Source organism: Blennius ocellaris, assembly GCF_963422515.1.
Source record: "Blennius ocellaris genome assembly, chromosome: 23".
NCBI lineage: Eukaryota > Metazoa > Chordata > Actinopteri > Blenniiformes > Blenniidae > Blennius > Blennius ocellaris.
In genome coordinates this window covers 11,641,417-11,654,002 of record NC_137672.1, presented here as the reverse complement: position 1 = coordinate 11,654,002, position 12,586 = coordinate 11,641,417, and the positions used below count along the sequence as shown (strand labels likewise).

The window sequence follows — 12,586 nt, the reverse complement described above, 5'->3', positions numbered from 1 at the left end:
GAACTTTCAATAAATCTTGACAACATATTAGTGGAATTAGAGAGTCCTGATGACTGTTATGTTCTTCTTGGTTTCAGTGACTACAGTTACTGTCAGGTTAAAAAACAGCTGATGTTTTGTATAAGATGACAACTATAACAGGCACCTTCTCTTAATGTTTTCCAGGAAGTTGCCCTGTTCTTCCCATGGGACCGATTGGGTCACTCCCCCTGTGGATCCGTCAATCACTGACATCTTTGTGAATGGGAACTGGAATATGTCTAACCCCTCTCCTTCATGTCAGTGCAGCACTCCTACACGGACCATTTTTTTACCTGACTGTTCACCTGGTGCAGGAGGTCTCCCTCCACCACAGGTGCGTATCTTACCCTGGAGGTGTGCCTTTCGATGGTAATGTCTGTAGAAAGGCATCCTGTTTGAATTTAACGTCTGAAGACTGATCAGCAACAGGGAATATGTCAGTGTCTGTCTGAGAGCCCTGAAGGCAGACATTATGTGATTCCTCCTTCAGGATCACTGTTACTGTCTGACTGCAACTCACTGGTGAAATGTGTGCACTTTCTGTTTGGGTGTGTACCCAAGATGCAAGGAGAGGGTGGATTGGCGAAAAATTAATATATAAATAGATAATTAAATAAATAAATCAGTGACGCAACAGCACAATAAAAGTGCTTATCATAGAAGCTTTGGGCTTATGGTCTGAAATTCCCAGTCAGCATCATTTCGATTTGAGAATGTAAAGGTACTTATGAACAAGGAATTTGCATTGCATTGCAGAATGTAAATCAGCCCTTTTGTGCTGCTTCTCTTTTGTGAACAAGTGTGCATGCATGAAAGTGGGGCCAAAATTGATTCGACTGGAAATACTCTGAATCGGTCATCGCCTGAAATTCGGCTGGTTCCACTACCTGCTAAAATTAGAGATAAGATATCCTCACAGTGTGTCTCTTCATCTCTTTCACCTACATGCCAACATTTCACATTTTAGCATCTCTCTCGGCTTTTTATTGCAGGCAGTGCCCGCGTAGACATTTTGAAAGTACCTCACCCTTTCTGCTCACATCTTGAATCCTGGGACCTTTGCGTGTCTCATCCTCTCGAAGTCAATACCAATCCTTCAGAGGCTATTACTTTGACAATATACATGGCCAAATGCATTGAGGGCAAATGTTATTCGGTCTAACCCGAAGAGATGTGATCCAGGCTGGGATCAATGGCTGAGTTAGGGACCCCACGATGCTGCCTATATCTGCCACCACCTGCTGACTGAACCAATTACGGTGCAGAAAAGAAGTGGTGTCTAATTTAGAGCCAAATGATTTGTACTGCTGTCTCCCAACGATAATGAAAAATCTGAGCCTGAGAGAGAATAGATTGAGAAGCTGCCACCATCACTCCAATGTCCTTCTATTAAAGATGGCTTTGTCTATTTATTTAGGCTTTGTGGCTTGTGGCTGCATTTTAAGAGACTTGAGTTTGAATGTTTTATAGTAAACCTCTTTGAAATCTGACACTATTTCTCCTTTCGTGGTTGTGAATTTAATGGATTTATCTTTTAATTCAGATAGGTGAAGAAGACTCTTGGTATCAGATATCCTGATATTCAGCAGTAAAACACTAGGATTTGGTTTATTTATGTGTTTTTTTTTAGTTTGGTTTTGTTTTGTTTTTGTGTTGTTGTTTTTTTATGTCCAGTGCAGTCTGAGCTGATAAGCATGGCTGCTGCTGAAATAAAAAGCACATTAGATAGCCTACTGTTCTCATGAAAAACATCCCGAACAAAAATATTTTTTGGCAGCAACATGCAAATCCATAAAAATGTCTTTATCATATGAAAACAGCTTTCTGGCAGATTTCCTTTCTTCTCTGTAGCTTGTAATCAGCACTCAGGAGTAATTTGGGTAATTATTGAGACATAACTTACACTAACTGCGGCTGGGTGGGGGGTGGTTCGGGTTCTCCACAGCGGTGTAGCAGTTAGCACATTGCACTCAAAGCATAAATGTGCCCTGTTTGAGTCTGCGTTGGGCTTGCAACCCCTTCTGTGCAGAGTGTATAACCCTCACTGTGCATGTGTGGGCTTTCTCTGGATGCTAAAGTTTCCTTCACGAGTCTAAAGAACATGCATTTGATGCTGTCCGTCAATCCACATTTGATCTGTGACTATGGTGAATACACAGTCTTTTAGATCGTCAGTTTCGATCTACTCGTGTGCTTCATGACCCTGAGATGATTGAGGGGGGGCTCCTGGAGCTCGGTGATGGCAGTATTTGGGGAATAGGACTGCAGACTCTGTTGTGCTCTTGTGTTTCAAATTGACATGCTGGGTGATTCTGACTATGTGGTTTCTGTAAGTCTGAATAGAAAAAAAAAATACAATTGTCTTAATAAGCACATATAAATGGATAAGCTGCGTTGTCATTTAAAAAAACACCTGCAATGGTTGACAATGTTCTTATGTAATCTCATAATTTATTATTACCAAACACTCCATACCATCCACATGTTTCCCATGCAGATCGACCTCTCTACTGCTGCCACTTAATAAATAATTGATACCAAATAGGCTACATTTCATGCCCGTTTTTCCATATTTCTGCCCACACATCTTTTGTTGCACTTATTTGAAAAGCATACATATATTTATCCACTTTTGTAGTTACCTGAAACCGAAACAATCACAGGAGTGACTTTAAATATTAAATAAATAAATTCACACGGTCGGTATGGTTGTAAAACAGATTGTAGCACTTAACATCAGCGGCTAGTCTAATCACGTAACTAAGCATTTATGCATTTATCTCTGTTGTACATCAAGATCAAACGGCTTTGTCAGTGCATCCCATTCTCTTACACTTACCCTTCCTATAAATCAGTGGCTTCCACAGCTATAATCATAATGGTACAATTAAACACAATTTACAGTCTTTCATATATACCTTCAGTCCCTACTTTGAAGCTTTAGACAATCACCCATCTTTTATTGTCACTGTGTTCAAGGGCCTTAGTTGCATCTACTAAATTATGTAGTACTACCAGTGATTATTGGATTAGCACTCTAAATGAGAAAGTTGAAGGAAATGAGACGAGTCATTGAATTAAGTATATTATAGATCTGGAATGATATACAGAAGGTTCTAGTATTTGTAATATTTCAACTTTAGAAATATAATAATATTCTTATGAAGCAATTTGGCCAAAAGTTATTTGTCACCTTTGTCAATACTAACTGTGAAAGTAAGGCTGTTATGAGGAAATTAGATTATGCCACACATCCTACACATTTTCACACCAGGGTCACCAAGGGGCCAAAATGCATTGTTGCCGACATAGGCAGGACAGGTTGCCATTTAATCACAGGGCTAACAGACTGACAATCGCCCACATATACACTCATACCTATGGGCAATTTATAGTCACCAATTAACCTTACAAGCATGTATTCACAAAGTGGGAGAAAGCCAGAGTGCCTGCAAAGCACTCAAACAGCAAAATAACATCACACAGAAAGCCTTCTCTGGCGAACAGGTTTAATAAAATATTAGGAACCTTGTTGAGGGAATGCAAATGTAGCCTTATAATTGCCCTATTATTCCCCTCTTTGAATGGTAAATGTGCTTGGATATATCGTTTAGGAAGGACAAATGAGACTGCAGTTTAGATGAACAAGTGCATCGGCCCAGTGAGTGACTTCCAACAAGGAGGCCATCAGATGACACAGTTTGAAACCGCCAGGCTCATTTTACACTCCTATTTCCCCACAAATCTACTATAGCATCCCCATAGTGTCATGATATGCAGTGTACTATTTCCCCTCTTGAGGTTTGATGTGTAATTCTTTGAACTTGTGTGAGTATTGGCCCTGTGCTTCTTCCTGTGACAAGGCCATCCAGGGCCATTTGAAAGGGGCAACTGTCCTGGTATCATGTTCAAGGATGATTGTTGCGACAGTCAAACAAGAGCAGTGCCCTTTGCTTGACCTTTTCCTAACCCTGATGTTCATGTCTACCTTATGACAGCGGTGTCGAGGAGTGCCCCATTTGTTGAGCTGCTGCTTGTATCTTTGTGTCTTCCAGGTAGTTGTTTAGGCTGTCAAGGTTTCTCATATTTTTTTCATTGTCAGTGCTATTCTGCCTGATTTTCTTTTAAATATATTTTATGAATTGTTACTACCTCTGCAGCGCTACAGCATGTTTTTTTGTTTTGTTTTTCATGTCATTGATCAGGTGGATCATGTCGACATACTTATCACTTTTATGAAAGCCAATTATTTGCTACATCTTGTTACATTCACTTGCATCATATCCTGTATACTCCTGTATTTACAACATTTCACTTGTTCATTCCAGATCCTGTAAAATGATTAATACAATACTTGAAACAACAGTGATGACATTAAGTTATTTTCATGAAACAAGATCATTGCCTGTGGCCATAGGAACTTTATATTTCGAACCTGTTACAAGTGGAGAATACATCAGGAGACAGATGAGGGCACGAGATCGTTTGTATGCACTGCGTGTGCTGTTAACAGTGACTTTTCTGTCTTCATCGCCCCCTCTGTGCATAATGCAAGGCTTTATTTATTTGGCAGAGGTCAATTTCTGTTACACACTAAGTCAGCCAGCTTTATAGGCCTTTATTTCATCATCTGCGATCTTTAAAGATTCATGCCACTGTGGTAGTGTTTGGCCTCATGTGGTGGAAAGATGAAGCATGATTTTGTGATGAAATGGCTTATCATGATCCTCTTTTTAAATATTAGAGGAAATGCTCCTCCTTAATAGTCAAAACAGCAGTTTTCTTTATAAATGACAGGGAATTAAAGTATAAAACTGCATCACTCAATACATCAATCTTTAGCCCTTATGGACCCCCTGCTGTGAAATCCAATTCACCAGTGGCTCATATCACACTTGTTACAGCTACACAGTGTAGCGTGTAATTTCATGTAAGGGACATACACATACAACAATACAGTCGGTAAACGGAGCACATAATTAAAGAAAAACATTGTTTGGTCGATCGTTTGTCGTGACAATACATTTCCAATAAATTACATAGAATTGGAAAGGCAGCTGATAGCCCATTTAAATGTGGCTACATTTTTAATGAACTTGGATTTGTGAGATGTGCAGCAGGGTTGAATACTTGATGTGGCAAATTCTCAGTGGCGGCACCAAATAGTTATTTCTGGAGTTAGTCTTGTTTTAAGCTTCTGTTCCCCAGCAGTCCTGATATCAACCTTATTGAACTTTTGTGGGATCGGCTCCAGCGTGCCGTTTGTGCCAGAGTGACCAACACATTGCAAATGTGGCACCATTCAACACAGAAACCAAACAGCTTTTTCAATCATATGAGATGTCTTGTGACCTACCAGCATTACAACAAGAAATAAATCTACCAAGAATGCATTTTTATTACTTTTTTTATTGCTAAGTTGGGAGAAAATAGTTGGAGGAAACAAAGTGACAGCGATAAAAGAATGAGTGCCTCCAAACACATATGTGCACTTTTACATGCTTGTCTACGTGCATAAAAACATATGCATTAATCATCATTGCTGCATTGCTCACCTGCCCAGCACAGTAGGTCATGGGGAGGGTCATAAACTAATGCAAGTCCAAGGCGAAGACCACCCACAGAAGCCGAGCACATCATGAGGATGTATTCCCTTTGACCTGAAAGCCTCCCCCTGTTGAATAAATCATGACAAAGAGTACTAGACTCAAACTAGTTTTCTGTTTTATCTTTCATCCTGTCGATCCTCTGAATATGCCCTTGAGAGACTATGGAAAATGCGAAAGAGAGAGAGAAAAACATGGACCGAACACCACAGGAGGTAGTGTGAAATCATTGTTTCCATGGTAATGGCAGGGAACACTAAGCCCACTATCAATTCTGAGGTATTGACTCTCATTCACTGGCGATATTTAACCTTCATAGATGAATAGGCCGTCATGCATGCAGAGGAATTGATAAAGCCGCCACGTTCGTCGTATTACGATTGATGTCTTTATCATTTGGAGACTGGCCTAACTACAGCTTGCAAATTACTCTCCTTGGCCTCATCTATCAGGTTATTGAAGCTACACATCGCCTTACTATTGGTGTGGAGAAAAAGGAGACATTTCCACTTGGGAAATTCAACAACCATTATCGTCATTAGTTTGTTTAATGAAGAAAATTGCTTAAACACAAGTTTTCATCGATTTCAAGTTGTAAAGAGTCCATGTGTACTTGGGGTTTTTATTGTTAGTCTTTTTTTTTCCTTTGTAATGTCTTTGGAAAGGATGGAACAGGTTTATATTTAAGTGTACTAGTACACTGGTCCATTGTGATGAATGCAGCACATTCTTAGGGTGAATTTGTCAAATTGTGAAACATCGCGCATTTCGGCAGGGACAATTGATCTCCATGTGAACAGAGTTGTATCAGCTGCGGTAGAACTCAGAACTATATACAGCCATTGTTTAAACTTGATGTTTTAAAAATGTGCTCCCTGCATGAATGTGCAGTTGTTGTACACTACATGAAGAATCACATAGTTGATTTTTTGCAAGACCTCAATCAAAGCAGTTCTTTGTAGATGGCAGGTGAAACACAATTTTGAAAGTAGCCATCCAATCAGATATGATCAGCACTGCAAAACCGTCAGTCACATTTTCTAAACAAAGCCCATGTTGGTGGTAAAACAAATCATCCTGGAACTAAATGTAGAAAAGTTATTCTGTGGTAACTAGTATAGTAGTTTGGTAAAGTTACTTTGTTCCAATAGCAAACTCAACTTTTGTTTGAAACACTTTATTGTTAAGAGGACCTTTAAAAAAAGAGAAGAAAACAATTTCATAATCCCTTCATATGGAATTTGTAGAAGGAACGGTTAAAAAAAAAAATGTTTTGAATGCCAGACTGCTTTGGAAACATGTGCAAAATTTAACTAAATACGAGTTCCCTTTAGACCTTATTATTTAGAACCAGAGAAAACCTACACGCAAGCTCTGCTCAGAATTACCTAAGTATCAAACTGGAAATATTCTTGCTTTAAGCAAAAGAGTTTCCCAATATTATAATACATTGCTTGATTCATAACTGTCAGTAAATCTTCTATTTTTGTGATGAGATCAATAAAGATACATTGCTCATCATCCCACAACCCCACTGGAGTGCAAGATCCCCATCCTTTTTCTGCCAAGCCTTGTACATTTGTCACTCTGACTGCCAAAGTGAATGGATCCAATTAATTGTCAAATGACCAGTCCACAGCCACCCTCTCGGCACAAAGCAAGTGATGCTCAAAAACAAAGGCAAGAAAGCTCATTGACTTGCAAGGAAAGGCCAATGGAGGTTGAGGTAGTGGTTTCCTTTTGTTTCTGCAAAACAGAACAGAATGGGGTTCGGGGGAAAAACTCATCTGGTGAAGGCGTGTGAAACTCAATCTCTCATGAGCAGCCTTTTTGTTGTGGTTAGCAACACTGAGCTTGTAACCCAGCTAGTGCTCGAAACACGACATCAGCTAATGGCGCTGTTTGGCTCAGTTTAAAATGACTGTCAGGATGTGATCATGTTAGACATAATCACACAACACGTTGAGAAAGACACAATACTGAATAACTCGCCTAACATACATGGTGAGAAAGACACACGCACACAATAGGCCACCTGCCACTTCCATTACGAGACATCATTTGACAAAAGGGTTTTAAAATTTCAAAATAACTCTGCACATAGAGGAGCACATCATTGTGCATAAACCTAATTCACCTGTTCTCTGTTGTGACAGTTCAACTGAATGTGACACGTTTCATCAAAGAAGATCCTGCTTCTTTAAGATTGCCTTTTCTCTGTGTACATAAGATAAAAGTTTGATTTTACCATAGAGGTGCAGTACAATATAACAAGTGCCAAGATTGATATAAACAGGGTGAGGTCTCTTATCTCTCCCATGCTTGCGCATGTCAGCTCATTCAGCAGATTTGATTACTCCTTAGTTTACATTTCCCTCTCCCCTACTTGCTTACCCAGCTATCAAGCTAGAGAACTGATGTCATGCACTGAATGCCAAATGCACTGAAGCTGTTTGCAGGTAATGAACAAGAGATGCAGACGCAGGTATTGCATAATCACAAAATGTTCCCATTTCCATGTCTTTTTGATGAGGGATATGGACCCAGGCCAAAATAATTAGACCCACACTGACTTCATGCCCACGTTTAAACTCATTGTACACACAGTGGAGTGTAAAGGCTCCTATTTTCAGTTCTGTTTGTTTCGGCGTTCCTGTGGCTTTTTCGAAAGAGATGCATGTTTGTTCAGAGATAAGCCAAGGTTGCCGTCCCTCCTCCTTATCTCTGATTCATAAGCCAGATGGGTCCTTTCCTTTCTCTGCTTCCTCCTTCTGTTTGTTCTTTGCCTTGTGGTTTGAGTTCTCCTCCCCCCCCCCCTTTTCCACACTTATGCTCTTTTCTACATTTTTAACTTATGTTTCCAACCTCCTCCTCCTCTTCTAAGAGCACGGTAACTTCTTTAATGTCACTGTCCATCCCCCCTTCCTGGTTTTACCTCCACTTTCTCTTTCTGCTCAACAGCATCCTCTGTTCCCCAAGGATCAAACCTGTCATATACTATAAAACCAAAAATGGTTGCTCAGAATGTTTTTACACCAATGAACTCAATTTAGGATGCAAAATAAGCCCCTCTCTGCTCACTGACACCTGCGCATCTGCTCCTTTTAAAGTCAACTACTATATGGGATATTAAAAGAGGAAAACACTTGGGTAATTGACACAAAGAGATAACCAATTAAACACCTCACCATGTGTACCTAAAGCTCACATCAAGCTGTTTGTACACAAGGGCAGATAGCCGGTGCAACTCAGTGTGTTGGTAAATTGCATTGCAGTCAGGGGTCTCAATTGCACTTTATCAAAGATCAGTCTGCTAATTAACATAGTGTTACCTCTCTAAATAGGCAGGCTAGAGCAGCTCAGTGTTGCTGCGCGCTGGGTATCACTCCACACTAGGTGGAGTGTATTCATAGCAGTGTGCCGCACCCTCTCCTAATTGGATGTTTGAATGTAGCCATTTATCCACAGAAGAGCATCTAATTAAGGTTCTTTGACATTAGACACGGCTTTCCCAGTTTGGCAGGGGTCTAGATTTCAGCCAGGCTTCCCATAGCCAAGCTTAATTAACTATTATGGTTAGGGTTGAGAAAATATGTTCCACGGTGGCGTGAACTGATTGCACCTGCAAAATTATTCTTGCTTAGAAGTTGGGTGGATGAGTTTTTATGGGTGGCTGAGCAGTTGCATCTGCTGGAGACAGTCTGTAGTGAGTCTTTCTTTTTTTTTTGCTCATAGGCTGCCGCAGGAAAATACAGGCACAGTTTAATGTGCAAAAGTTTCAAATTCTCCCACAAGTGAAATAACATGCATTGCACCTGTGAGAATGTCTCGCGCATCACCTTAAGATTAACCTTGAATTTAGTTTTTCAAACTGCAGAAACAGTTTAAAATAGCCTCATGCATCCAAAAGTTCAAGCTGTTCCAAGCATTGTTTTTATATTAGCACTGAATGACCGAGCTGAATGTAATGCAAAAGATTTCGCTCATACCCACAAACCTACAGAGGATTATCACTTAGCAGTTCCTGTCAGCTCCGTGGGGCATTTGCAGCTCATTGTTTTGGTTTTATGGTCCACTGACTTAATGTATTGCCCTGGCAAAATCTCATTTTAGGCAGCAGGAGGCAGCTGTTTTTAGTAAGAAAGCTCTCGGAGAGCAAGGCATTGTAGGCCACCTGCTCAGTCGCTGCAGCAGGAAGTTCAGGCGCTGGTCATAAAGTGTAGCACCAGACTCGGTTTTATGTTTTGCACATCAATTGGATCAACTTTATAAGGTATGACTTCGTTAGTTGTGAGTTTCCACCTCGTTTGGCTGACCCAAGGGTAAAATGGTATCACTAACACTGTTTACTTTTCTTTTTTTAACAGAGGATACAGAACACAACAGACACTCTGCTGGATTTAACCGGGAGGAACTTGTCAGACTTCTTGGTGAAGACTTATGAACACCAGGGTAAAACTAGGTAATACTTTTTACTGTGATTGTAGACAATGGTGGTCTGTTACTAAAAACAAACAAAAAAAACAGGTAAGACACACTATGAAATCTAACAAACACATCCCAAATAGTATTGAATTACTATGTTGGTGTAGTTATAAAAAAAAAAAAGGTACTATTTACTGTTTACATATTAATAACCCCCATATATCATAATATAAAAGGGTATATCTAATCGATTGTACGGTCTAAATAATTTTTCAAATTATATAATCATGGAGTAACTAATAAAGGATGAAACAGTGCTACAGCTCAGTGGAGTTATGGTAACTCATCACTGCCAACAGGAGAGCCAGATCTTTTCATACATCAGGGTTGATGATAATGAGGTCCTGAGACTACAATGTGGATCTGGATGTCACATCGTACTCACAAAAAGATTCCTCCTATGCTATGATCATCACATTTCTTCCAATTTATAATCACTATTTAATATTTTTTGGATGAATTATCATGGAGGAGGTATACCAATTACTTCTGCAATTGATAGTCATATGAAAGAAGACAAAGTCCTGCAGACCTTTGAGCCTTTTCCATCTCTGTGCATTATGCAGTTGTCATGTTTTGACAAATCCTGCTGGGCCGCTCTTTGACACGCTTCCCTTAACCTGTCATTTGGCTGTATGAAAACATTTAGAGCAAACTGTCACTGAGGGAAATGATTAATTGTAAGCTGTAGGTTGACGTGTTTGTTCAGCCTTGTGAAAGTGAGGTTACATTTTCAGTACATGGCATTTAGTTCAGTCTCTGCTTAACACTGTGTGTCTGTTTCTGTTGTATGACAATGCAGAATAAGTGGAAAACATTGAAATCATGCAAACTGTGTGGACATTTGATTCTTGGCAGAGAAAAGTCCATCACTGAGAAAACCATTCAGACAAAACTTCTTGTGAATGCAGTGTTTGTCTCATCCTCACAGCAAAAGCCCCTCAAAGTAATTACAGCATGTTGAGAAGAATGGCTGTGCTCGGCTGAGATTTCAGATGCTGCAGTTTTTCTTTCGAGTGAGATAGATTTGAGTTCACACTTGTTGATTTATTTATTTGCACAGGCCCAGGATGCATTAAAAGGGTAAGCGGGTTCAAAGCAACCGCATTTGGATTTTTGCACCAACACCTCTGTGTGTGTCCTTGGCATTATTCATGCGCACTTTCCTCCACTTGAACCTCTGTTTTTCATATCTCCAGGTATGGAGGGATCTCTGTCGGAGCAATCAACTCGCAGGTCCGTCTGACCGAGGCAGCTATTGAAGATGCCTTTAGGGATTTGAAAGACCTTTTCAGTTCATTTCAGGTATGCAATAAATGTATGACTCCGGGAGTCAAATGAGTTTATACCAAAGGCTTATATGTTTCTTACAGGGAGAAGAATATTTGTTTGGTACAAGGTCAGAAGTAATTTTGAAAATGGCCCAGAGAAATATGCCAAGACTCATGAAGCTTTAGAATTATGTCAAGTACACCGCATACAGTAATGTAAGCATAAACTGAAGACAGATTATGGCATCGGCCATGGAGACACACACACACACGCACACACACACACACGCACACACACACACACACACACACACACACACACACACACACACACACACACACACACACACACACACACACACACACACACACACACACACACACAGTCTTTAATTAAGGCTACCTATTTGGGGCTGATCTTTTTCCCACTTTCGAATGAAACCTGCTACTAAATTGTATGTTGCTGTGTGTTTCCTCTGTGGTGGGCAATTCCAAAACAGAACGAAAGTATAATAAGTGTTTGTCCCTCTTTTTGTTGCAGTTTATATTTTTTACTTGCTTGCAAGTAAGGCAAAGTTGTGATTCAGCCCAACGCCATTCTAAGCATTTTTGAATTGCTTTACAATACAGTTTATTTCATCACAGGCTTATTGAAATGTACTGCTTTGGAAACTAACAATGAGTCATGATCAGGATGGTGGTTTTGTGTTGCAATCTCATGCCCGACTTCATTGTGTGTTTGAACTCATTTTGATGACCGTGGACACATTTTAGAAGCTGGTTCTTTGCTGTCAAGGCTGCAGTTTCCCTCTTGTCTTCTGAGTGCGGCGCTCCTAATTGGAGTGCTGCGTTCTTTGTTCCGCCAGCTCAGTATCTTGGATACAGGTGATGTTATTTAGTGGACTTTTGGACCCTGTTGGATTCTTGAACAATTGAGAGTGAAGAATGAATTCAAAGTAGTGAGGAGGTTTAGATTCTTCAAATCCGTTTTGGTGAGTGTCCATGGCAACAGGCTATGATTGTGCATTGCTTTGAATAAATCAGAAAACCTCAGTCTTGGGTGCATAAAAATACGCGTGTTCACACAACCCTACAGTTCTTTTTACTTTTGCGTTTATTTAACTTAATATCAGTTTAATTTATTCAGCTTTCATTTTTATTTCCTAACCACTTCAGCTCACTCAGTCTTTCATGTCACTTCCA

The 12,586-nt window shown here is 40.0% G+C and overlaps 1 protein-coding gene across 1 annotated transcript in view; it reads left to right on the top strand.

The window, feature by feature from the left end:
* Window positions 1-12,586, top strand: part of LOC308147287 (phospholipid-transporting ATPase ABCA1) — a gene marked incomplete at both ends in the record, with an annotated part of 155,069 nt that overhangs the window by 82,599 nt on the left and 59,884 nt on the right. Inside the window, 3 exons of the mRNA XM_080519394.1 lie at window positions 166-355; window positions 9,995-10,089; window positions 11,312-11,417. Coding sequence (XP_080375520.1) covers window positions 166-355; window positions 9,995-10,089; window positions 11,312-11,417 — 391 coding nt within the window. The remainder of the gene's footprint in view (window positions 1-165; window positions 356-9,994; window positions 10,090-11,311; window positions 11,418-12,586) is intronic.